This window comes from Hipposideros armiger, unplaced genomic scaffold (genome assembly GCF_001890085.2).
Source record: "Hipposideros armiger isolate ML-2016 unplaced genomic scaffold, ASM189008v1 scaffold_180, whole genome shotgun sequence".
Lineage (NCBI taxonomy): Eukaryota > Metazoa > Chordata > Mammalia > Chiroptera > Hipposideridae > Hipposideros > Hipposideros armiger.
The window spans coordinates 1,053,260-1,076,891 of NW_017731530.1; the positions used below are offsets into that span (position 1 = coordinate 1,053,260).

At 37.2% G+C, this 23,632-nt stretch overlaps 1 protein-coding gene across 3 annotated transcripts in view; it reads left to right on the plus strand.

The window, feature by feature from the left end:
* CYB5R4 (cytochrome b5 reductase 4) overlaps window positions 1-23,074 on the plus strand; it is a 69,933-nt gene extending 46,859 nt beyond the window's left edge. Inside the window, exons 11-15 of one of the 3 annotated variants that reach the window (XM_019652515.1) lie at window positions 9,016-9,156; window positions 10,599-10,751; window positions 13,305-13,455; window positions 13,751-13,837; window positions 22,824-23,067. In XM_019652515.1, coding sequence (XP_019508060.1) covers window positions 9,016-9,156; window positions 10,599-10,751; window positions 13,305-13,455; window positions 13,751-13,837; window positions 22,824-22,992 — 701 coding nt within the window. In that variant the 3' untranslated portion in view covers window positions 22,993-23,067. Of the gene's footprint in view, window positions 1-9,015; window positions 9,157-10,598; window positions 10,752-13,304; window positions 13,456-13,750; window positions 13,838-22,823 lie in introns of all 3 variants that reach the window. The other 2 variants (XM_019652516.1, XM_019652517.1) reach the window with 2 other exon arrangements.
* Window positions 23,075-23,632: the final 558 nt, after the last annotated feature.

Genomic DNA, 23,632 nt, shown 5'->3' on the forward strand with positions numbered 1-23,632 from the left:
AAAATAATTTTATGGTTGGGGGTCACCACAACATGAGGAACTGTATTAAGGGGTCGCGGCATTAGGAAGGTTGAGAACCACTGCTCTAGAGTGAACATTCTCTCCTACCTTCAACCAAGCATTTCAGAAGTCGTGGGGAGAAAGGCTACGGTGCCTGTAAACTTAATTTCCTTTCTGAGGTACTGGGGATGATGACTTTTTTAGCATATGAAAATTGAGTAAGACACAATTTGGCCTGTAAACATATACCCAATCCAGAGACCTTATGTTTTACTCTCTCTAGAGAACAAACTTGGAATATTTTGCCAGACGAGGGAAGGGTCAATCATGTGGCTATGCTAAATAGAGGAGGACTTCAGGAAAGTTGGCACTGGTGGTGGGGGGGTGGGGATGGGTCTAGGCTTTTTAGATGAACTTTCCATCCAGAAAGTTGTTTTAGCTCTGTCTTCACTCTGATTCCAAAGGTGTTTGGTCCTGCCAATTTCTGAGCCTTAAAGGGATCTTGTATTACAAATCTGTTGGATCTTGGCTTTCTATACTTCTGGCTAAGAACTCACCTTTATTGAATCTTCTGAGTCAGTTACCAATCATATCTTTGCTTTGTCAGCTCTCAAAGTTTTGTTGCTTTTTAAAATTTCATTCTTTCTGTTCTGTAGGCTGATGCCTTAAAAAACAACCAAACACGTGCAAAAAACATCTTTGCTTTTATTGGGCTGTGTGGAGTGTTAGAAGAAACTAACTGCATGTATTCAGTTTACCGTCTTTAAATATTTTAAATTATAAAATATGTGGGTAATATTTCAATTTGCAGAAAAGTATCAGCTAGCCTTATTTTGAGGACATATTGTGTGTAGAAGGTCATTTGGGGCACTGTGGTATGAGACAAATAAAACGCATCAAAGATTGTTTTCCCAGATTGAGGAAAAAACATTCACAAATATGAGATACTTTTATAAAGAAACAGGTTAACAAGGGCAAGATATATAGTAAAACTGAACATATTCTTAGGTAACCCAAGTAAACAGATGCAGATGAATTTGACCTTGAATGACTCCCTGCAGGAGTTAGATTTCAAGCAATGTTTTGAAATTAGCTTTAAAAAAAAAAATTACAAAATACTCTGAAGGACTTTCCAGGTAGAGCTTCAAATTGTTACTGGTACTTATTGTGCCAGGCATTTTGCATGTTGTAGAGAAAGAAAAATGTAAGCCATGTATGGGAAAGATCAAATGGATTAATTTTACCAGAGCAGGTCTGAATTTTGTGGTATTTAGTAGGGAGAGAGAACATAGATGAATTATAGTGTTGGAAAATAGGCCCTTTTCGGCGCGAAATCCAGGTCCTTGGCAACTCGAGCAAGGAATTGAATGAGATGCCAGAATAAAGCGCTGAAAAAGTAGTTTATTCAAAGAGATAATACATTTCAAAGAGTAGAAGTGGGCCTGAGCAGTAGAGAATAGCTCAAGGGCCCATTATTAGAAAAGAAATTACATTCCAAAGAGTTTGGAGCAGGCCATGCACAAAGGCGAGGCTCAAAGGGCTCGAAAAGGAATAAGAGGTCAGGAGAGCAGGGCGTCCAAAAAGGAAAAAAGGGAAAAAGCCTCAAACTTTCCAGGACTTGGGGTTTTTATCCCTTCTCTAGAATGGGCTGTTCCCTGAAGGGCATGGGACCACTTGATTGGCACCTGTGATTGACAAGAGGTACAGCGCAGGTGCGAGTGACTGGTCTGATCTAGTTGGGTATTTTGTACCCGTTTGTTTTAGGGGTAGATAGTTACAATGAAAAGAAGTTTTGGGTTGAGAGGGAGATCACCGGGCAGTCACATTCTGTGGGACATGCAGGAATGCAGAGGCCCAATGCTTGCCTCTAACTGCCTGCCTAGTTTTCCCCTTGAGAGACGTGATCCCCATAAAATCTCTATGGGAAGCTGAGGGACAGGAGGTCTCTTCTTCTGTATCTGCTTCCTGCTGGGCAGGGGCGTAGAGCCGTCCCTGCCTATTGGCGGATTCACAGAACTCTCACCCTAGCTGATCTCAGATGGAAGTAAGGGGTCTCGAGATCCACCTGGAAGACCGCGTTGGCTTCTTTGATTGTGACCGGCAATCTTGTTGGAGTATCCTCTGTATCCCCAAAGTCCCTGAATGAGGAAAAATAGATTTTAATTAATAAATCTGTTAGCTCTCATGAAGCCTGTGGCCATTCAGCCTGTTACTCAGGTGACGTCAGTTGTCTGGGCCCAGAATGGGTTTGGCATTTAGCTTACTGGCCTGGGGGACATTAGGAAGTCACAGGCTTTCAAGTAGTTATCTGAAGCAGGAGACTTCTATTGCTTAGGATTCAGAAACTGATTTACAAAGTAGCCAAGAAGCAGGGGGATAGAATTTTAGGATTTAGGCTAGGAGCAATCTTTAGTCTAGGATTAAAAACTGGTTAGAAGAGTAATCAAAGCCAAGAGCTAAAGAACTAAGAAACTAGGGAGGAGACTTAACATTTCTATACTTAATATTTCTATAGGAAAGGAAACTTAAAATTCTTTGGGGGGGGGCACTCTCTTGGCCAGTAACAATAGTAAGACCTAACAAATCAGAAGAGAATAGGTAAAAGACAATAAAAGTGAAAAGAGATTTAAGTGAAATCGTTTGCTCTGAAATTATCTAAATAGTGATCGGAAAATCATGGCAAACCAGATAAAAAGCAAGTCCAAGAAATAAACGATACTGCAAACCAAGGCTGCCCTCCATTTGGAAATAATTAAAATGAACATTGTTCAATTATTCTTCTCTGTAATTTCCTGAGGCTTTCCATGAACTCTTTATCCCAGCCATAAATTTCTCCTTGAGTCTTGAACCACAAGACTTAACTTTAGCTTTCTTGTCTGAAATTGGAGCCGTGCATGTATTTTTCAATGAAGTAGGTTTTCTACTTTAGAAAATGACTAAGAATGTAAGGGGTATTTTCATTTATTTGACCGAATTAGCAAAGATAATTCCTACTTTGTCCTTAAATCAGGACAAAAGCTGCAGATTATTCACTGTAGCAAAGCTGAATACTTATATCATGAAAGAATTATGATTAACTTGCAGTCAGTAAATTTAAATGTTTACAGTCCATCACATGATTCTTAGGTTTTCAGTAGGAATTACTAAAATTGATTAGTATACTGGCTTTCTCTTATTGAAATTTCTTAGCTAAAGGAATTTTAGTTTGAAAATAAGCATATAAGTTGAAGACTTTTAATGCAGTACCTTCTCATGTCAAATCTAGAATTTACTTACACAAAAGATTCAAGTATAGCAAAGAACATAATCAGAGTAAAGAATCTACTTCATTTTTACCTTTACTCCAAATGTAATAGGTGATATTTTAAATTCTATTAATGGAACCTGTTATTTATAAATTAGATCCTTCAAATTATTTTTTTCTCCCCAAAGATGAAGATTATGAGTGAGGGGTGTAAGTGTGTGCCTGTGTGTATATGTTGGCTGAGGAACTTTGTCTATTAAGGGTCAGAAACTAATAGATAATTGGGTTGCTCTTTCTGTACCCAACAAAAACGTTTATTTTTACTGTGATTGCCTTTAATATGGGGTCTCTGATCACCAGACTAAGGTAGTTTTAAAGATTTTCCAATGAACAACTCAGTAAATGAATCTTGAGATAAAAATTTATAAACAAGATTTTTAAAAATCGTGTCATAATTTTATAAATGGCAGCCATTTATAAACCTTTAGGTTAAATATGTGTTATTGATTCTATAACTTTTTAATTCAAGTTGAACAATATAAAATTGCTGATATTTAACTAGTTTTTAGCTATAAAACTGGCAGTTTTACCTAGTTTGACCTATACTTTCATTGGGGCTTCTTAACTGCTGACACCGTACACACACACATACACGCGCGTGCTCAGTGAAGTACTCTCTGAACTTGTAAATGTGCTTGTCAGTACACTGTAAGCAGTCATTTAATTGAGACTTTTTGTAGGGCCCATAATTTTGCAAGCAAGCTGCTTGCTCTCACCATGAACAGCTCTTCTTACAGACTACACTCACCTCTCCCCAACCCTTTCCTGTGCATCCATGTTTCTTTGCTGCCTAAAATAAACATTCAGAATTACTAGAAATGAATAAATATTGTGGCTAGCAAATAAAAACTTCACTGTGGTTTGTTCTCTTAAATTGTCTCTGTCCAGAGAGCATGAAGGTGTTGCTTGCACAATAACTATAAGATGCTTTGATATCTTGTCTTATTTTCATTTCTATCAGAATGGCCTGAATATGAAACCTGAAGAAACACACAATAGATAGGCAGACTGTAACTGAGTAAGAAATTATTTACTACATTAAAAGATAAAATAGAACTTTAAAAAGTTAAAATTCAGGTGATTCAGGCACTTTATTGTATAACGTTGGCTGAATTATTAGTTATGGAACATGAGAGGAAAGGTGATAGTCATAGAAATGTTCAAATTTAGTCACTATCTTGCTAAATGGTATGTTGCCTAAGTCCCCATTGAATCTAGTCTTGGAGAAAGAGCTGCCTTTCTCCTAGTTTAACACTGACGTTTAACTCTAGAAAACCCTTACTTTGAAAGAAAGGTTCAGTTTACATCAATCTAGTTGAGGTAGCAAAACATCTTAATACACTTTAGGTATATTTTTAAACAATAATAGTTAAAACAGAAAGGAATCTATGCTTTACTGTCAATTTCATAATACTAATTTTAAAAATCATATATGGAAATTCTCAGTCTTTGAGCATTCTACTTCATAATGTTTTACCCCAATATATGAGTAAACATAGGTGCCCATAGATATTTGTCATTCCTAGTGTTTGAAGATATGTTGTGAATGTTTACTTATTCACATATACAAGAGTGGTTTGGATGAGGATAATAAAACTATACTACTAGATATTAAGAGGCAGTCTTATCAAAATCAGTGAAAAGGCTGAATCATTTTTTAAAAAAAATAAATGCAATTAATACTTTCAAAAGCATGTAATTTGTTTTTTTTAGTATAGGAAGGCATTCTAATGACTTCATGAGTTTCAGTTATTTTATCAGCAGTCAAATGTTAAACATTTGTACAATGCTTGAAAATAGTTCGTTCTCAAGTGTTCTGAACACCCTCCCTGTGCTCCCTGTGCAAGTTCATTGCTTATTAAGGTCCCTGTCTTGGCAGAAGCAGACAGCTAGCAAGGCTAAATCAGCCTGGCCCATGCTTTATGAACTGTGACAGATTCTGTAAAGGAAAAACCCAGATTTTCCCTTCCGATGTAGGGAAAATCCAGTTTTTCTCTACAGTTTTTTTCTTGTGTTGTCTCAGTTACTATTCACACAGAACATTTCCTTCTGACACTTCTGATCATCAAATGTGTTAAATTTTTTCCTCACAACAAGCAATTCTCTGCAGTACGTCTAGGTGTCTGACAAAAAAAAAGTCTAGGTATCTGACATTTTAATTCAATTCTGACATTATCTACCTGGAGATAGCATCAGATCTCATAGGTTAAGGGCTCAGTCCCACAAGATTGCCTCCCCCTCGCCCCCCCCCACACACACACACACACTTCAAATGCCAGTCACAAGCTCAGGTATCACCTGTGCTTCTGACTGACTGGCTATAGATTGGATATTTCAAAGACCCCCTCCTTGGGTTTGTTTTATTTGCTAGAGCATCTCATAGAACTCAGGGAAACACTTATATTTACCAGTTTATTAAAGGATAGATAAAGAATATAGATGAACAGCCAGATGAAGATATATATCAGGCAAGATCTATTGGGTTATTGGAAAAGTCATGACGCATTTTTGCAACGAAAAACATAGAAAAACTCTTCTGACAACCCAATAGTAGGGTCCTGAGTAGTTGGGGGCATCACCCTCTTGGTGTGGATGTGTTCACCCATCTGGAAGCTCTGCAAACCCCACAATACTGGGATTTTATGGAGGCTTTGTTCCACCATCTTATATTTATTGCAGTTTCTTATCATTTTCTTGTATAATTTATCTGTGCTTAGAGAGCCAAAAACCAAACACCTGAACTTAACTAATGGCATTGTCTAGGCTGAAGTAGCCAGCACATCTGTTTTATTTATACTCCTTTTTTCCTCATGTGCTCAGTCTGTCTATGCTGTCTCTCTCCTCAGTCCAATTGAAAGATGTAAACTTTCTTGAATTTTTCTTAAAACTTTTAGAAGTTATTGTTAGGATGTTCTTTTGAAATTGTGGCAGCCTTTCATAGGAAAGACGCTGAAATTATCTCAGTGGTGTTACATAGCAAGAATACTGTAAACCGTCTAACAAGGAAAGTCAGTAAATCACTGTAACACCCAGGGTTTCCTTGTGTCCCAAGTACAGTTGAAGAGGTGCATATTTACTGTAGCAAACCCTTTCCTGCAAACTCTAGTGTTGACAAGAAGTCGTCAAGTCAGAATGCAAACCTTTTCATCCAGCAGTAAAGATATTGGAAGGGCATTCAGTAGATTTGATTAGAGGAAAGCACTAGAGCCCTTAGACCTGGGCAGGAGGGGCCTCTGCCCCGGATTCCACACATGGAGAACTTCACAGTGGCCCTCCTCCAGCCATACCCCTCCCACAGGATGAGTGTGCAAGGCCAAGAAATGTCCACCCAGAGTCCACTCTTTAATATCATACCCCAGGTATCAGAACCCCAGAATTCCCTGCTCAAATGGCCCCCAATCCACTTCTATCCAAGACGGCCAAGGCTGTTTATGGGGAGAGCTAGTGGATGGAGCATGAACATATGGGCTGGTGTGCCCACACCTCATAAGGCCGCACTAAGTGTTAAAGAGAGCTGGGGGTGAGAAGAGAAGAGAGGAAGGCCGTACAGTCAGTGGGGGTACAGCTCTCATCCTTCTGCCGTCTTCCTGCGTGGAACTCTGAGATCAGGAATCCAGAGTTTGAACCTAGCTTTCTAGGTTTATGAAGATGTATTTCAAGATACAGCATAGGACATATTTTATTTAACAGTTATTCATCTAATTTATAACTTAAATGTTTAGACATGTAGTATGTGGGTCGCTAATTTTATTCTTACTCTGGGTTGCAGAAGGGTTTGGAAAAGGGGATAAGGCGATCCGATTCCTTTCTGATTTGAACCTTCATTTCTGCTTGTGGGTGAACCAATGTTCTTTGATCTGTTTTCAGTTCAGCACTGGATTAGGCCTCTAGGATAACTTTAGGATGGTACCCTAGGCTGTAATCTGGGCCCAGCTATGCCCTGCCACTAGAATGAGGTGACTTGAATGATGCGTCATGTTTGTGTATACAGTAATGCCCTGTAAACTTATATGCATACCAGGCTACCAAGTAGCAGGCGGAAAGATCTTTGGGGGGCACAAGGGACAAAGGAAAAAGGGGAACTGGATGAAATTCAGGCCAAAATAATTTCTTAGGATTGTGAATTTCAGCTTTCCATTAACCATTGATTATTAGATGTTGGGCCTCCATATCCTATAATCTGGAGTAAATCTTTCAGCACACACTTAAATACTTTTAGGTTAAAAAAAGAGGATGAGAGGGGCTGGCTGAGTGGCGCTATGGTTAAGAACTCGCTTGGAACGCCAGAGGGCCCCGGTTCGGATCCCACATATGAGGGCCAGTGACACTGCCCTCTACAGCTAAGATGCTGAACAACAGCTCAACCTGGAGCTGGGTTGCCGTGAGTCGCTGGCAACGGAGTAGGCTGCAGCCCCTGTGGCAGTGGGTTGCCATGGGCTACTGTATGTAGCCAGCAGCCAGCATGAGCGGCCAGCAACCACAGTGAGTGGCCGTCCAGAAGCCGGCGACTGATGTGCCTCGCCCGGGAAGAGCGCAATGATGGTGCCAACTTGGGCCAGTGAAGCAACGTCCTCCACAACTAGACTGAAGAACAAAACAACAGCTACTTGTCTGTTCCCCTTCCCCCAATTCCCCAGGACTGTTCCCATCCCCCCTTCTCCAATTAAAAAAAAAAAAAATCTTTAAAAAAAAAAAAAGAGGGCGAGAGAATAATTAAGATTAAAAATTGCTTTATCAGGGTTGATTTCTGATACATCTCTGTAAATACTGTTTTATAAAAGAGGAAATAATGAAACAAACCAATATCAGTCTAGTCTGCTTACATCCAAAAGATAATTTACAAGTGAAAATATTAATGCTTTCAGAAATTCTAAAGCAAGTTTTTCTGATCCTAGTGATATTCTTTTGCTCTGTATACAAATAATATTTTCTTAGCTTGGGTTATTAATTTCACATATTTATAGTATATAGAAATACTTGATTCCTTTTTTTATTTGTATTTTAGTACCACAAACCTAGCATTTTCAGCTTTTACTTAAATTGATTTTTCAGGTAATCGAATCTTGCACCCTTAAACATTAAAGTTTATTTTTAATCATTTTTCAACAGTTGATATGCTCTATAATACATATGCGTATATAATACATATATACAAACATAGAGACACAAGAATGTGTATTTTTTTCCTGTGTTTATCTAAGAAGTATTTCTAAAGTTATTTGATAGTGCTAATATTGTTCAACTTTAAATACTGAGTTTCAAAACTTTTCTATTTTGTAAGAAAAGAATTTGGAATGTAGATTTGTTGCTTATCAAATATTTTTCACATCTACAATTTAATTATATAACTTGTTAATATAAGGCTTTAAAAGATAGAATTATAAAAAAGTGAATTTAAGAAGAAATAAATTAGGTTTTAATTTCTTAGCTTTAACATGCTATAACAGACATGAGGAAATAATACTCACTTTATAAAGTTCACTTTCAAATTATAGAAGTATTTACATGTTTTAGAAAAATAGATATCTCAGGAAATAAAATGGAAAAAACACTATAAGATTTTCAAAATACTGATGGATTTTAAAAATATCTAATCCTTTTAGTGAAATTCAAGCTCACCCAAAGAGCAAAAGCTTGAGTCTGTGCTGCAACTTTGTGGGTTGAGTATTCCTACTTAATTTATTCATCAATAAGAGAAAATCACTTTTTAGGTTTGTACTACAGAAAGTGCCAGTTAATTTCCAAGCAAGATGTTACTCATGATACGAAGCTTTTCTGCTTGATGCTGCCACCAAGCTCTTACCTTCACGTGCCAATCGGGCAACATGTTTACCTCAAGCTAACTATTGCAGGTAAGGCAAAGAGAGGCTTTGGGGAAAGTTTCTTCTTTTATAAGCCGTTCAAAATCAGTACTAACCTCTTTAGGAAGCACCCATTTAGGTTATTAATAAATGTCAGATAGTTTGAGTGATGGCTCGATTCTAGGTTTGTGGCTGCAGTGTTCCTACATGTTGGAACTACACATGCCATATTATCGTGTGGAACAAAGAAATTGCCACTAGTCATAGAGATGGTCCCACCAGCACTGTAATTTATTACTAACAAAGCCTTAGAGGAAGGAAGTGAGGGAGGCACAAATGGTCCTCCGTGAAGACAGCTCCTAGAAACACATATTAGCATCTCTTCATAGCCACTTATGGTTATGTCGTTTATGCAGATGAATTTATAAAATTCAAAGTGAGAGGATGATTATAAATGATTTCTTTATATGTGCCACCAGTATAAGAAACTCTATAAATGTAATTCTTACTGTGTGGATTATATTTTTCTCATAAAATGATCTTATTTACTTGTTTTAAATATGCTTCTTACTGGTGTTGAACATTTTCTTGGCCTTTTGAAGCTGCAAAAGGTAACATTCCCATGTCAGTCATAGTGTTTCCCGCAATCAGTCTAATAGACTCCCAGGCAGGATCTGGTGGCTATGGTGTATTACAAGGGCACTGTGAGCTTTTCTCTTCATTACCACTAATGGTTATCATTCAATAGCTGGTATCTTCCCTAGTGCAGTTACTGTCAATGTATTATAATAGACAGATTAATTTTGTACATGTCAAGAAGCCATGTGTAACATCGTGGTCTCTCAAATGTGTGATGACTCCTATGTCTTTGGAATTTAACTAGCTAAATTATACATGAATTCTTACTAATTTTACTCTGTTTTTTAATATTCTATTATAAGATGTAGTTGGATTAATATTCTTGTCATTCAGTTACCAAAGTAATATATAGTATATTAAAATGTTAAAACAATTTAAAATATATAAAGTAAATGGTGAAATTCTTCCCTTTCTCACACCCAAATAAATGATCAATAATCATTGTTAAAATTTTGGTGTATAATTAAAATTATTATGTAAAGTATGTCCTTACATCTCTGTGTAAACTTTTGATGCCATTTATGTTGTTGCCCATTACAAAGTTTATATGCTGGTGGACTAGATGGTGGTCTGAGGGTTTTAACATAGATTTCTATCTTATGCCACACTTAATAAAAACAGATTGTTTATATTATAAAGTATCAATTTGTTAAAATTATTTCAGCACATATAGACTTGGGATATATATATATATCTATACTGTACACATATAGAATATATAGTTAGAATTATATAAACATTAGGTATACAGTTTTAAATATATACTGACAGCATCATAAAATGTGTATGTTTCATCTTCATTCAGAGCTTTTTAGATTTTTAGAATTGAATTTCTTTGTCATGACTCTTTCTAGGTACTGAAATAGTGAAGCCATATACACCTGTATCTCATTCCTTACTCTCTGAATTAACGGAACCAGTTCTTCCCAACAATAAGTACATCTACTTTCTCATCAAAATCTATCCTGCTGGACTCTTCACACCAGAGCTTGATCATCTTCGGATTGGTTAGTATTTTGGGGTTTTTTGTTCTTTTTTTTTTTTTAACACATTTGTATTCTAGATTGGATCACATGTTATACTGCCCTCTTGTTATCTCCATCTGGGAGTCTATCAAACATCTTAAACTCAACGAGTCTACAACCAAAATCGTGTTCTCTTTGCCCCACCCAGTCTGTCGTTACTCCCATATTCATCTGTATGATCTGCAACATCACTGATCCATCCTTAACCCAGTCTGGAAACCGGAGTCATCCTTGAGTCTTCTCATTTTCATCCTCCCAATCCAGTCAGCCACTGCATTGTACTGAGTCTACCTTCCAGTGACTTCCTGGTCTTTCTTTTCTAGCCCTTCTTAGATCAAGCCTTCATCATTTCTCTGTTAGACTCTAAGTGGTCTCTCAGTTGCCTCAAACTGGGGTCCTTCTAGTGGGTTGTCAGAAAAATCATGACTTTTTTTCTATTTTTTTGTTGCAAAAATGTGCCATGGCTTTTCCAACAACCAATATTTATCGGCATTTTCCACTTCTTTTTCCAAGCTGCCCTGAGGATAGATTTGATCATGTTGCTCTGCAGCTTTGAGACCTGGGATGGGTCTCCATCGACTAACTGATTAAGCCCCCTGCATGGTCTGCAAAAGACCTGCTTGATCTCTCCAGCTTCATCTCTCATTTTGCAAAATCCTTGTGCTGCTCAGAGTTATACAAGCCTGTCATCCTCATTCATAGGTACATGCAGTGGCCTCACCCAGGATGTCCATCAACCCTTTCTCTGTCAAGTGCCTTTTTTTAAAGAACCAAACAAAATATTCTTTTCTGAACCTTCCCTGCTCCTCTGAACATCCCTCCTCTCCTCCCCCATGACTAACACTTTGTTCATAGCTCCAGGATAAGAACAAATAATATTCTTCTATACAAGACTTAGAGTTTAAAGATAGAGTGTTTTATCTTTATATTTTCCACACCTAACATGCACTTGGCACATAATAGGCTCTCAATAAATGTACTTTGAAAGAATGACTGAAAGGACTACAATGAAATTTATTAAGGTTTAGAGAATCTTCCTTCTGCTTCTACTCTTTTTTCTGTTTTCAACTCCTCAGTCTTTGACTAACAGTAAACATGCTCTTCCCTATTCTAAGGTGGTATTAGCAATACATTGGAGTAAGAGTGACCTAGGTCACTAAAATTTGGAAATAAAGAAAATTGTGATGCGTTCTGGAAGTTAAGCTTAGAAATCTATGCATAACGATGTGATTAGTCATCTTGGTTACGTAAGTCAAAACGTTGAATACAAACGTGAACCTAATGAATTTTGAAATACCCACAAACCTAGTGAAGGTGACTAACATCCCATGTTCAGCAGCAACTTTTATATGATTATTTTGGTTTTTTTAAATGTCAAATGAATAAGATGCCTAAAGTCAGGTGACTAGATTCAGATAGCCTGGCTGTAAATCAGTGGCCATCTGGCATGTGTACTTTAATCTCTTGAGAATTAGCTTCAAGTACCTTGTCTGAGTCTTATCAATTTTATGACATTGAAAGGGCTAGACTGTGAACAAAAGTTACCATGTTAACATTATTCTGTGGTTCTTTACTAAACAATCATCTGACTTTTTCCTGAGGATAGTCTTATCTTATGGTCCCTTTCAAACTATTACAATGAGCTTCTGTTACTTTCTAATGTTGAATTCATCAATTACTGCAAGACTCTTACTATTCTTCTGTCGACAAGCAAGGAAAAGTTATGAACATCCAAGCATTTTAAAATGAACCAGAGTACATAAAATTGTTCTTAAAATATGGACAGCTTTATTTATTTTTTTAATCACATTGAAAATTTCTGTAACATCCTAAAGGTAAATTCTCTTATATGAGTGGTACATAGGGGTTATATCAACTGCATTGCAGAAAATGTTTTTCTCAACTATTTTGATTTCATATTGGGAAATAGCATGCTCCAAGCACAGTTTCTGATCTTGCTTTGTTTTTATAGAAATTGAATTCAGAACAGCACTTATTTTAATCAATAAATCTTTTCACAGATCTGATGGAGGCAAAGTTAGCCCATTTACTAACAAGATTTTAAAATACATTTCTATTTAAATTTTCTCTCCTACTAGTCTTATTACTGTGGTTAAGAATCAGTTTGTAAGTGGTGAATATCTCTTCTCTACCATGTATGGTGTAAGACAAGTAGACATTGACTCTGCTTTTGAAGTGCTTATAATTTAGCAATCAACCCTTTATTGATAATTTGAACTGAAATACTTGGCAGTACTTGGTAAATTAGAGTCTCCAGATGGCTTGGGAAAATAATGTTGGGAAGTGAGTGTAATAAAACCCCATTATTAATTTGATTATAGTGATATAATTCAGACATACTTGGGGGCCTAATGAATACTCCTAATACTCCTTCCATACCTTAAAGACTGAGATATAGTCTGAAAGTTAAGCATTCATTCTGTTACTCATCAGTGTTCTAAATTCAGTTAGGTTTAGCCTTCTCAGTTCCCCTGATTTTTTTTTTTCTGATTTAGTTTATATTTCATTGTTTAGGAGATTTTGTTTCCGTAAGCAGTCCTGAGGGCAATTTTAAAATATCCCAGTTCCAAGAATTAGAAGATCTCTTTTTATTGGCAGCTGGAACAGGCTTCACACCAATGGTTAAAATACTGAATTATGCTTTGACTAATATACCCAGTCTCAGGTATGTAATTTTATCTTAATTACTATCCTTTGTGAGGCCGTTAGATTAGTATAAGGTATTCTAAATTTAATTACTCAGTGGGCTTTAAAAAACATGTTCTCATCCCCTCATTCATTTCTTACTCTGCTCAAGTCCTAGCCGTTCTATTAACTTGATTCTTTTTGCTTTGATGTTTTTGGTTACCTAATTGGCATTGAAAAACATTCATGCTAGTTCACTTTTAGACTTTCCATTCATGCATATTTTAAATGTAATCGAAATAGTTATTTTTGAGTTGTTGTTTTTTTCTTTTAAGGAAAGTGAAGCTGATGTTCTTCAATAAAACAGAGGATGATATAATTTGGAGAAGCCAATTGGAGAACTTAGCATTTAAAGATAAAAGGTATTAAACTGGTGTTAGCTCTGTGTTTAAATATTGCTACATGTGTAGTCAGCCTTGGCCTTATCTCCTTTGGTCAGAGTTTTTAATTGACCAGGTAGCTTCTTCAAAGAAAAAATAAACTAATAAATCATTACGCAAATGTAAATAATGCCAATACCCCTTCCCCAAAGAAATACTGTTTGATAATATCAATGTGACATCATATATGTATCAATGTATACTGAGTTTTATGTTTATGTTATTTATACTCAGTAGGGTTTTATTAAAAATGATCCAGTGTAACCAATTTGGTGATTCAGGATTTTCTTATTATAGTGGGGAAATATCAAATAATTTGGTAAGATGGATTAAGCAAAAATAAACATTTTTCTTCACTGCAGGATTTCTTATAGCCTTTAATATGCTAATGTCCTTTGTGACTTTCCAGGAGGGGGGTTCCTATGCATTGTTTAGCAAGATCCTCTTCATTTTTGTTTGTTTACATTAACACTTACTAATAGCTGTATCCTTAGTGGTCCGCAGTACACACTTTGGGAAATGCGGGTAGAGGCAATAGAAAAAGTTTGGATCGGACTAACCTCAGTGGTAGCATGAGGCAGCAAGGAGAGCAAAGTGAGAATTTGAAAACAAGAGCCCTAGCACAATCAATTAAAATAAGATAACTTGCGTGGGCATACATACTCCATCTCCCCTAAAGAGATACGAAAGCAGTAGGAAATTCTAAACAAATATTTTAGAAGAGTGGGTTGGATAAGCTGACATACTTTTTGACCATCAAAAGCTATTTCTAATGATTTCAGGACTCCATAAGTTACACAAAGTAGCTGAAGTAAATATTTATGTTTATGATAGTATGGTATAGTTCTAGGCCTTCTGAAAGTTAAAGACCTCAGAAACTCAGCTGCTGCTCCAAGGGCTCCAGGTTCTTCTGAATATTTTCTGAATATTCTTAATAAGATAATGCTGTGGTCTTTTCTAGTTTTATCCTTCCTGTTTTCTCCCATCCTCTTCTTCCTTCTCCTTTAATAAATGACTTTCACAAATTAATGATGACCTGAACTTATTTATCCTTGAAGCATTTTCCCTTCTTACATACTTGAAATATAAGCCTTAGAGTATTTGCCATATTTAGACAGTTGTATGGCAATTTAGAGCATGATTTAAAGAAATACAAATTCCTAGGTTTTCAAGTATCTTTTACACTAATTTTCAAAATGAAAACTTGGAAGTGACACTTATTGAAAAGCATGAAATCTAAACTCTAATTTTCATTCTATCCTTTACTAGCTTGAAACTTTATCCAAAAATTATTTAACTCTGTGGGCCTGTCTCTTATCTTTAAAATAAAACAGTGACATCTTTCCTACTTACATCATAAGGCTATTGTGAGGATTAGAGAAAATAATGTAAATGATTTGGAAACTGAAGCCCTACCTCAGGTATTTGACTAGTAGATATTGAGGACCTCTATATATGTGTTTTGTTTTTGTATTACCTGTTAGAGTTTCTATTTTCCTAAACAAACATTTAAAAGAATTTAACCAGACATATGTAGGCTTTTTTAGCTAGGTTTTTGGGGTTTTTAAGTATTTCTGGAATTTTTTTTTAATATTCTTTAAGCTCGCACCCTTATAAAAGTCCATTTACCCGTATTTTAATGAACAGACATTGTACTTTCAGTCTTTTAATAGGAGTTAAACTTGATTTTAGAAGTCATTGGTAAAAAGGAATATGTTGACAGCCTCTGAACATAAAGTGTCTTTTAACAAAGTCACCTGTGTGTTTTGTTTTGTTTTGTTTTGGTCTACATAATTTGGGTTGGTGGAATTGCATAGGCTGCAGTATTGAGAATGAGCAAAGGCCCCTTTTAATCCCACTCCTGGATGACGGGCTCTAACAGCACTCACCAGGTGAGTGACACACCCCAGCTTGCTGAGAGAAGCAGTAGTGTTCCAACTTCTGGCCTGCCTTCATCCTCCCTCTTCTACTCTTTCTCTTCCTCCTCTCCCCTGCTTGCCCCGTGTGCTCTCGCTGGCTCTCTGCTCCCTAACCGCCTTCCTCTTGCTAGAGATGCAGCTCTCCTTGCTTCAGGCCCTCTGTTGGCACCGAGCTCTAGCACTGTATCATTTACGCTTCCTGGAGACTCATGGTCAGGCCGTCACTGGGAGAGGAAAAAACCATGCTTGTGTAGATGGCTTCAGAACATGTATCAGGTAGTTTACCATATTCTGAGGCTTTGTGCAGATTGAGGATAAATCTAGCCTTAAAGGCTTATTGATGGGTTTTGTAGTACTAATCACTAAAAAACATAATTGTTGAGTCCTGTTCATAAAAAGAAAGTAAAAGTTCAGATTTAATATACGATAATTTTAATTAGTCACATCTGTATTTTAATTAGCATTTAAAGCTATTTTATTTTTATGTATTAAATCACCCTTTCCTGCATCTTAACTCTCCTATGTCACTTCTAGTTTTAGTAATAAAGTTTCTGATGACATAACACCTGAACTCATCTCCTTGGTTTAATTATTATTGGATTGTGAATTAAAAAATCTTCTTTCTTACATTTTGTACTTAAAACAAGTGAAACACTCTACTGTCCGTAGGATTAGGTCTCAGCCTTCCAGTCAATCCTTTGTGGAATCTAATAAGGATCTAATATTTTCATTTTCAGGAAGCGTGCTATGCTTGTCCTCAGAGGTTATCTAGATAATATCATTAGCAAATGTAGTTCTTAGAAATATCACTGTAGAATGGAAACTTATTAACCTTGTGGCATTGTGCAAGTTACTTGATCTGACTGGGCCTCAGTCTTTCCATCTGTAGAACAGGGACATCAGTACCTGCCTCATAGAGTTGTTGGGGGATGGGGGCAGTGAGATAGCATAGGAGGTGTCTAACCCAGAATGAGCTTATTTGTAACATTCATTCATTCATGAAATACCTGTGAGCATCTACTGTGTGCCTGTACACAGGGGTACAACAGTGAACAAGATATGTGCTGGCTTATTTTCTCATGCAATCCAGGGAATATCTATCTTCCCACATTGCTAAACTTAATAGAATTGTAAAAAATAGGTGTACTGTAAGTATTCACTTAAGATACTTCTATTTCAATCAGTTTTCATGTCATTAAGTGTAAAATTTGAAATGAAGAAAGTTAACTTACCTAATTTTTTCCAAATACGTTATTACACTTGACTGTTAACTCCAGTATTGGAACTCAATTCACAACATTCCAAGTTGAGCAAAATCTCACACATTAATTTTTCTTTAAAAAAAGAAGAGAGAAAACAGGAAGCAAATGTGTGCAGTAGCAAATGTGGCTCATTACTTTGCAAACTGGAATCCAAATTAAATTTCACTCATCTCTCTAACTGTTGACCAGTGTTATGAGGCCTAGTTGATGCAGTCTTACATATTGGTCTCCCTGCCCCTCAATAGAATGCACTGTCTCTGATGTCTCAGCCTTTGCAGAACTCGTTTCAAGGGATAGGACAGTTTGACAATGATGCTGAATACTGGACAGCATTTGTAATGTATAAATATAACAAGTATTTTCCTCCCCTTTCAAAGCAGTCATTTTTGAAGACAATAACCTTATTTTAGTAAAGCTACTAGCTTAAGAGTATACTTTTGTATAAATAGTAGAATTTGTTGATTTGGTAACTTTCTCCTTCTGTTTATAAAATTAATACGTATTTATATAGAAAAAAAAAGAAAAAAGAATCACTCATCATCCTGACATATAGCAGGGGATGTTTATGTCTGGAGACGTTTCTGATCATAACATCTGATGGAGGGGGTTTGACTGATACCTAATTGATAGAGGTCAGAAATGCTGCTAATATCCTGTAATGCACAGGACAGTCCCCTACAACAAAGAAATATCCAACCCCAAATCCCAGTAGTGCCAGTTGGGAAAACCTGTATTAGACCCTGATTTTTAATAGCTACAATATTTAGTCATGTGAGCATCCCATAATTTAACCAATCTCCTACCATTTGACATAGTGAATCAAAGTTGTTTTGTACCTCTAACTAGTTAGGATAAAAATTCATCAGAAGAGTCTCTAAGTCAGCGTATACTACGGCTATTGAAGCATTTTGACAAATAGCCTCTAGAAAGGTAAAAAAAATACTGTACTTGGCACAGTTAATATTGCCAGTGTCCTATTTTTCCTTTAGAAAACATGGGGTTGGTGGTTGGAGCATAAGAGAAAGAAAAAGAAAGGGATTACCAGCAGCAAGGGAGTGGGACACAAAGATGGGATTATATGCCCAGTTAATATGCGCCCACAGTCATAACATCCCTTCAAGCATTTGTGTGCTCACTATTTAGAAAATGTGTTTAATGTTGGAAAAAAATACAAAATGAGTAAGACTGCCCTTGTCAGGGAGGAGTTCTCAAGTACAGCAGTAACTAAAGTCTGTGCTCAGAGAAGAACAAATCATATGTTATGGAAGTCTAGGGAGAGCAAAGAATAATCCTATTTTGGTAAGGGTGGGGAGATCAGAGCTCAGAAGAAGGGGCTCTGGGTGACACTTAGCATCTCTGTGAACACGAAAAAGAAATGTGGGTAGTAGGATTTCATGAGCAGAAAAACATGAGGGTCAGGATGTTCAGTGTTTTAGCCAAAGAACAGAGTCCAGTTCTGTTGAAGTAAATATAGTGCATGAATGAGAACAATGCAAAATTACTTTGTAAAAATAAAACCATCAAATTTTATATCCATATTAGAAGGAGTCTTAGTGGTGATCGCTTCTAATCCTCTTGTTTTATAGTTGAAGAAACAGGGAAGGCTGAAATCAGGTGCTGGGAGACCTTAAATGTAATTCACATATTAATATGTATTAGATGGATATGGGAAGGCCCGGCAGCCCTCAGCAGCTTAGCTCCCTTTATTACTGACAGGCTCCATAGGTAATGACTGACTACGTTGCTGTACCCTGGTGTCAGTATGGGACAATCGATGTGTTAGTCCCATTTAAGATAGCAGGAGCCAGTGATTGCAGAAGCATAAGTAAATTGAACGGTGTGCAGAACCCCCTTCTATTCCCCCAGCCTGTAATGCTCACAGATATGTGGGCCCCTAATCTAGACTTTTCTACCATTTTCTGTTCCTCCAAGATGCTCCTCAAATGGTGTGTTTTTTGGAATGTGTTTCTTGAAATGTTCATGTGTCCTCCCAAAGGGCTCTGTGATTATACATAAGAATCAGTGTGCACTCTATTACCTTCTTGAAGATTTACTCTGAACCTAACGTATTCAAGGCTTTGAGAAATTGTAAAGAAATCTACTTACTTGTTTTTTAAACCCAGGTGTCCCAAACTTAAAGACAGTTAGTCTTTTTAATGGAATACCACTAACATCTGGAGGAACACTCGTGATGTATCAGATTCATTTTGAGAAATGTTTCCATAATTTGTACATTTTATCTAATTTTAACCCCTAGCTGTTTATTTTGTGAGCTATTTTCCCCATGAGCAAATAGCAAGTTTTCCTGCTATCTCTAGTATTTTTCTTCAGCTAGAGAAACCAGGAAAAGCTGGGACCCCAAGTCCTCTGAAATCCTCTTGTGTGGGCAGTGACAAGTCACTGAAGTCTAAGCAAAGAAATGGTAAGCTTTGACGTGGGTTTTTAGAAGAACTAACATGGCAGTGGTGTTGCAGATAGATTAGGACTGAGGCTCTTAGATACTGCTGTATTGTAGACAAGAGATGCGAGGGCCTCGCTTGGTTTTGTGACAGGAAAAGTGGGAAGGCAGGGCACGCGTGTAAGAAATATCCAGGAGGTTGGTTTTGGAAGCTGATGGGCTGGAGAAGGACGGAACGGGTTGTTGGGTAGTCATAGACTCTGCATATGGTTTAGACTGAGTGAATATATTTATACGTCAAGATTTTTCATCTCAGATCATTGTCAATCTACTTTAAAATATTTTTTGACAAGCTTATTTTCGTCCATTGACATTTAGACCATGTAGGTATTCATCAGAAGCAGGTATATTCTCTCTCTTTTTTAAAAAATGTTGATTTGCACTTTATAGGTTATGTAAATGTATTGTCAGGTAACCTTTTCAAGACTTTCAGTCTTCTCTGGCACTTTTGAAATCACTGAGCAGAAAGGCATTTCAGGACATTGACCAATGTGCCCTCCCCTGCTTGAAGGCTATAATTGTTTCACACAGTAAGTTGGCCTTCGTTCAGAAAACTGCAGAAAAGGTGACTGTTTCCACAGTAACCATCTGTGTGTATCTTGATGCGGTATGAGAAATCCTTTGTTAAAGTATTCTTGAGTTTTAACTCGGGATTGCTCCTCTCCAGTTAAGCTCTTTGCTAGTCCTGTGAAGAAGGAGATAAGCAGGATAGCAGACTCTTGACAATATCCTTAAAAATTGCATTCATGTCCCTATTAACTTTTTCTGTTGAGTACACAAAAGTTATAGCCTAAGGACCGTTATGTGAATAAATAAAAAAATGCATGAGACGTTTGCACCATTTATGTGGGTATCTCAGTTACTTGTCACTGTTATGTAGATACCTGCAGAAGGTATGCCACTGACTAGGTTTTTTTTTTTGTTTTTTTGTTTTAAGCATCTCAGTTAAGGAAAATTATGATTCTTTTTTAGATGACAGGAATGCCAATATTTATTTATATACCTTAGCAGTTTTATTCCAGTAATAGACTTGTTGGAACCAGCCAGAGAAGACTATTATTTTTAATTTAACAAGGTAATTGCTATCTTTTATCCAGTTGTCTATGTATAATTAGAAATTTCTTAAGATAGTAGTTCTGCAGCTGTTTTTGGGCCCCCTTTGGTAATCTGATGAAAGCTGTGGACCTTCTTCCTAGAAAAATGCACTTAGGAATTCATACACATTTTTATATGTAATTTCATAGATGCCAGCATATGGCTTTTTTCTTCTATCTACAATTTTTATTTTTAGTCAGTATGACTTCTTTGTAAATAAATTACTTTATTCAACAAGTTTTTTTTATACACTTACCTTAAGCCAGGCCCGGACACAACGTTGAACAAGACAGACAAGGATCCTGCCCTCATGGACAGTAAACAAATGTTACATTCTGGATTTATCTAAAACTATCTTAAGTGCTAGAAAGGAAAAATAAGTTAGTGAAAGAAAATATTTGGGAAGGCTATTTTGTATAGGGTGGGTTAGTATTGCTGCTAAAACTAAATGAGAGCCTTGAAGGTAAGAAATAAAACATAACTCTATGGGGTTTTTAAATGTAAAATCAGAATTTTAGAATTATAAGAGATGATGTAGTTTTCCCACCTTGGTCCACAAATGCATCAACAGGAGCTAGAGGCAGGGGTCTGCATGAGGCTGAGGCTGGTTCTCGCCCCGCCTGGCGCCCTGAGGTGGTCTTTGAGCTTGTGCCAGGCTCCTCAGCTCCTGGAAACCTGACCCCACTGCAGCAAGGCGACAGTGATGACGTGAGGGCAGCTGCACCAGCCACATCCTGTTTCTGTTTGATATTTAGCTCCCCAGGTTCCCTCACAAGAGAAACTGTTCTTTTGTTTGTTTGTTTGTTTATTTTTTTTTTTTAGCTGAGCCATCCTGCCACCTGTTGGCAGCTCAGCTGCAGCTCAGCTCAGGCCATGAATCGAACCAGCGACCTTGTTGCTCAGAGCTCGCACTCTTGAGAGAGCTCTTAACCAACGGAGCCACTCAGCCGGCCCTTTAAACTTTTTCTTAAGATTGAAATTAATGTATAATTAATTCCTTCTACTCTTGAGGAAATAATGTCATTTACTCACTGGAAAATGTAGAAATGAATTTGATCTGATGCTATTGAAAATGATAAGAATTAATTAATTGTGTTTTGCTAAAATGGAGCAAAGGGAACAGGTACAACATAGAATTTTGAACATTGGCTGTCGCCCTTCACCAGCCATTCACTTAACAGATTATACAACTGTGGGAAGAAATACTCTGTGGTTGCATTGTGAAACTTGGTTTGATGTTCTTTCTCATTTTAATTCTGTATCCCTTTTCTTTCTTTCATATGTTTCATTCCATAATGTTTGAGCGCCTCCTGTGTGTTCACCGCTAGGGATATAGTGGCAGCCACAACAGTCATGGTCACTGCTCTCCTGAAGGTTGTGGTCTAGTGGGGAAGGTAGATATTCATAAAATTCACCATCTTGGTCACCACACAATTACAACCTGAAGTAAGTTCTCTGAAGAAAAGAAAACGGAAAACATTTCTACATCACATAGAACGAAGGATCCCAGACTGGTGGGGCCATAGTGCTTCCCTGTGGAAATGGTGCTTAGTGGAGAGGAATGGGGTGGGATCAGGCAGTACAGAAACAAGGGGGAGAATGGGCAGTGTTGTGACAGGGAAGACAGAGAAGCAGACACATCTTTAGGAGTGAGGACTTGGTGAGGGAGTGGGTGTGGGGAATGAGGGACAGAGAAGTCCCCAGGATAAATCCCAGGTGTCTGGCTTGTGCCACCAAGTGGACTATGGCACCGCTCACAAAGAGAACACAGGTGTGGGGAAGGCAGATTGTAAGGTGAGGCTGAGGCCTTTGAGACAGCAACAGTAAGAAGTCAAATAGGCCGTTGGTTATAAGGGTCTAGAACTCATAAGTCTGAGTCACATTAAAATGCACATCACTGGTAACTGCTCTTTACTGTGACTTAAGTGTGAACAGGTGATCAATAGAAATGTGGAGTTCTCCAAGATCTCTTGGAGCTGTCTTTCTAATGAGTTCAATAAAAAATGCCCAATTACTCTTCTCATCGTAGCAAAAGCTGATCCTTAGTAAATATGGATTTACCTTGTATGTTTTTGTTGAGCCTTTGCCTATAGCTATTCCAGGGCTTTCCTACCAAATGTATCAGTTTTTATATATTATATTGTTTTCAATGAGAAAAAAAGTTTCAGTGAACTTGAAACGTGTTAATAATATGTTAAAGTAATAGACTTTCAAAAAATGTTTCTTTTCTCTAGATATGACGTTGAATTTGTTCTCTCAGCACCTACATCTGAATGGACTGGCAAACAGGGACACATTTCACCAGCTCTTGTTTCTGAATTTTTGAAAAGAAGTTTAGACAAATCCAAAGTCCTCATCTGCATTTGTGGACCAACGCCATTTACAGAGCAAGGAATAAGGTGAGGAGCACTGCGATAGAAAACAGAACCCTCGAGGCAGTGAAATGAAGCCCTTGCTTCCGTAAGAAGCAGTTGGCCTAGCTCTCAGTTCTTCCTGTTCATGGGAACCTGTGCTTTAGTAGTCTGTTACAGCCTACGACAAAGACAAAGATATTAATCCTCATGCAGGTGAGGGATTAAAGGCTAAGATTATGCAGAGGTAGATGTGGACACAGAAGTAAGCTACAGCCAGCTCTCAGTCTCTCTGCTTATCCCAGGCAGTATGGAGGCATTCCCAAGATTGGTGCTGCCATCTTATTGGGTATACTAGATTCAACCTCTTCTTCTACCAGAGCTTTATAATATGTAGTAATTGATAAGCAGTGTTCGTCTCATTGTAGCTTTTCATCTTTCTTCATGCTCTACAACTGGTGAAAGTTAGTAAATAATACAATCATTGAAAGCCAGACAGCAAGACAGAAAGGAAAGACTAGAACATAATAAGCCAAGACTAAGAGATGAACTCTGGCAAAATGAAAAATCAAAATAGTGGTCTTCTTATTTGAAATACACCTTGATACGATTGAACTCTAAAATGACACTTTAAAATACTTGGTTAAATATAGCCACCATTGGGTTTCCAGGTGATTTTAAAATGAGACTGC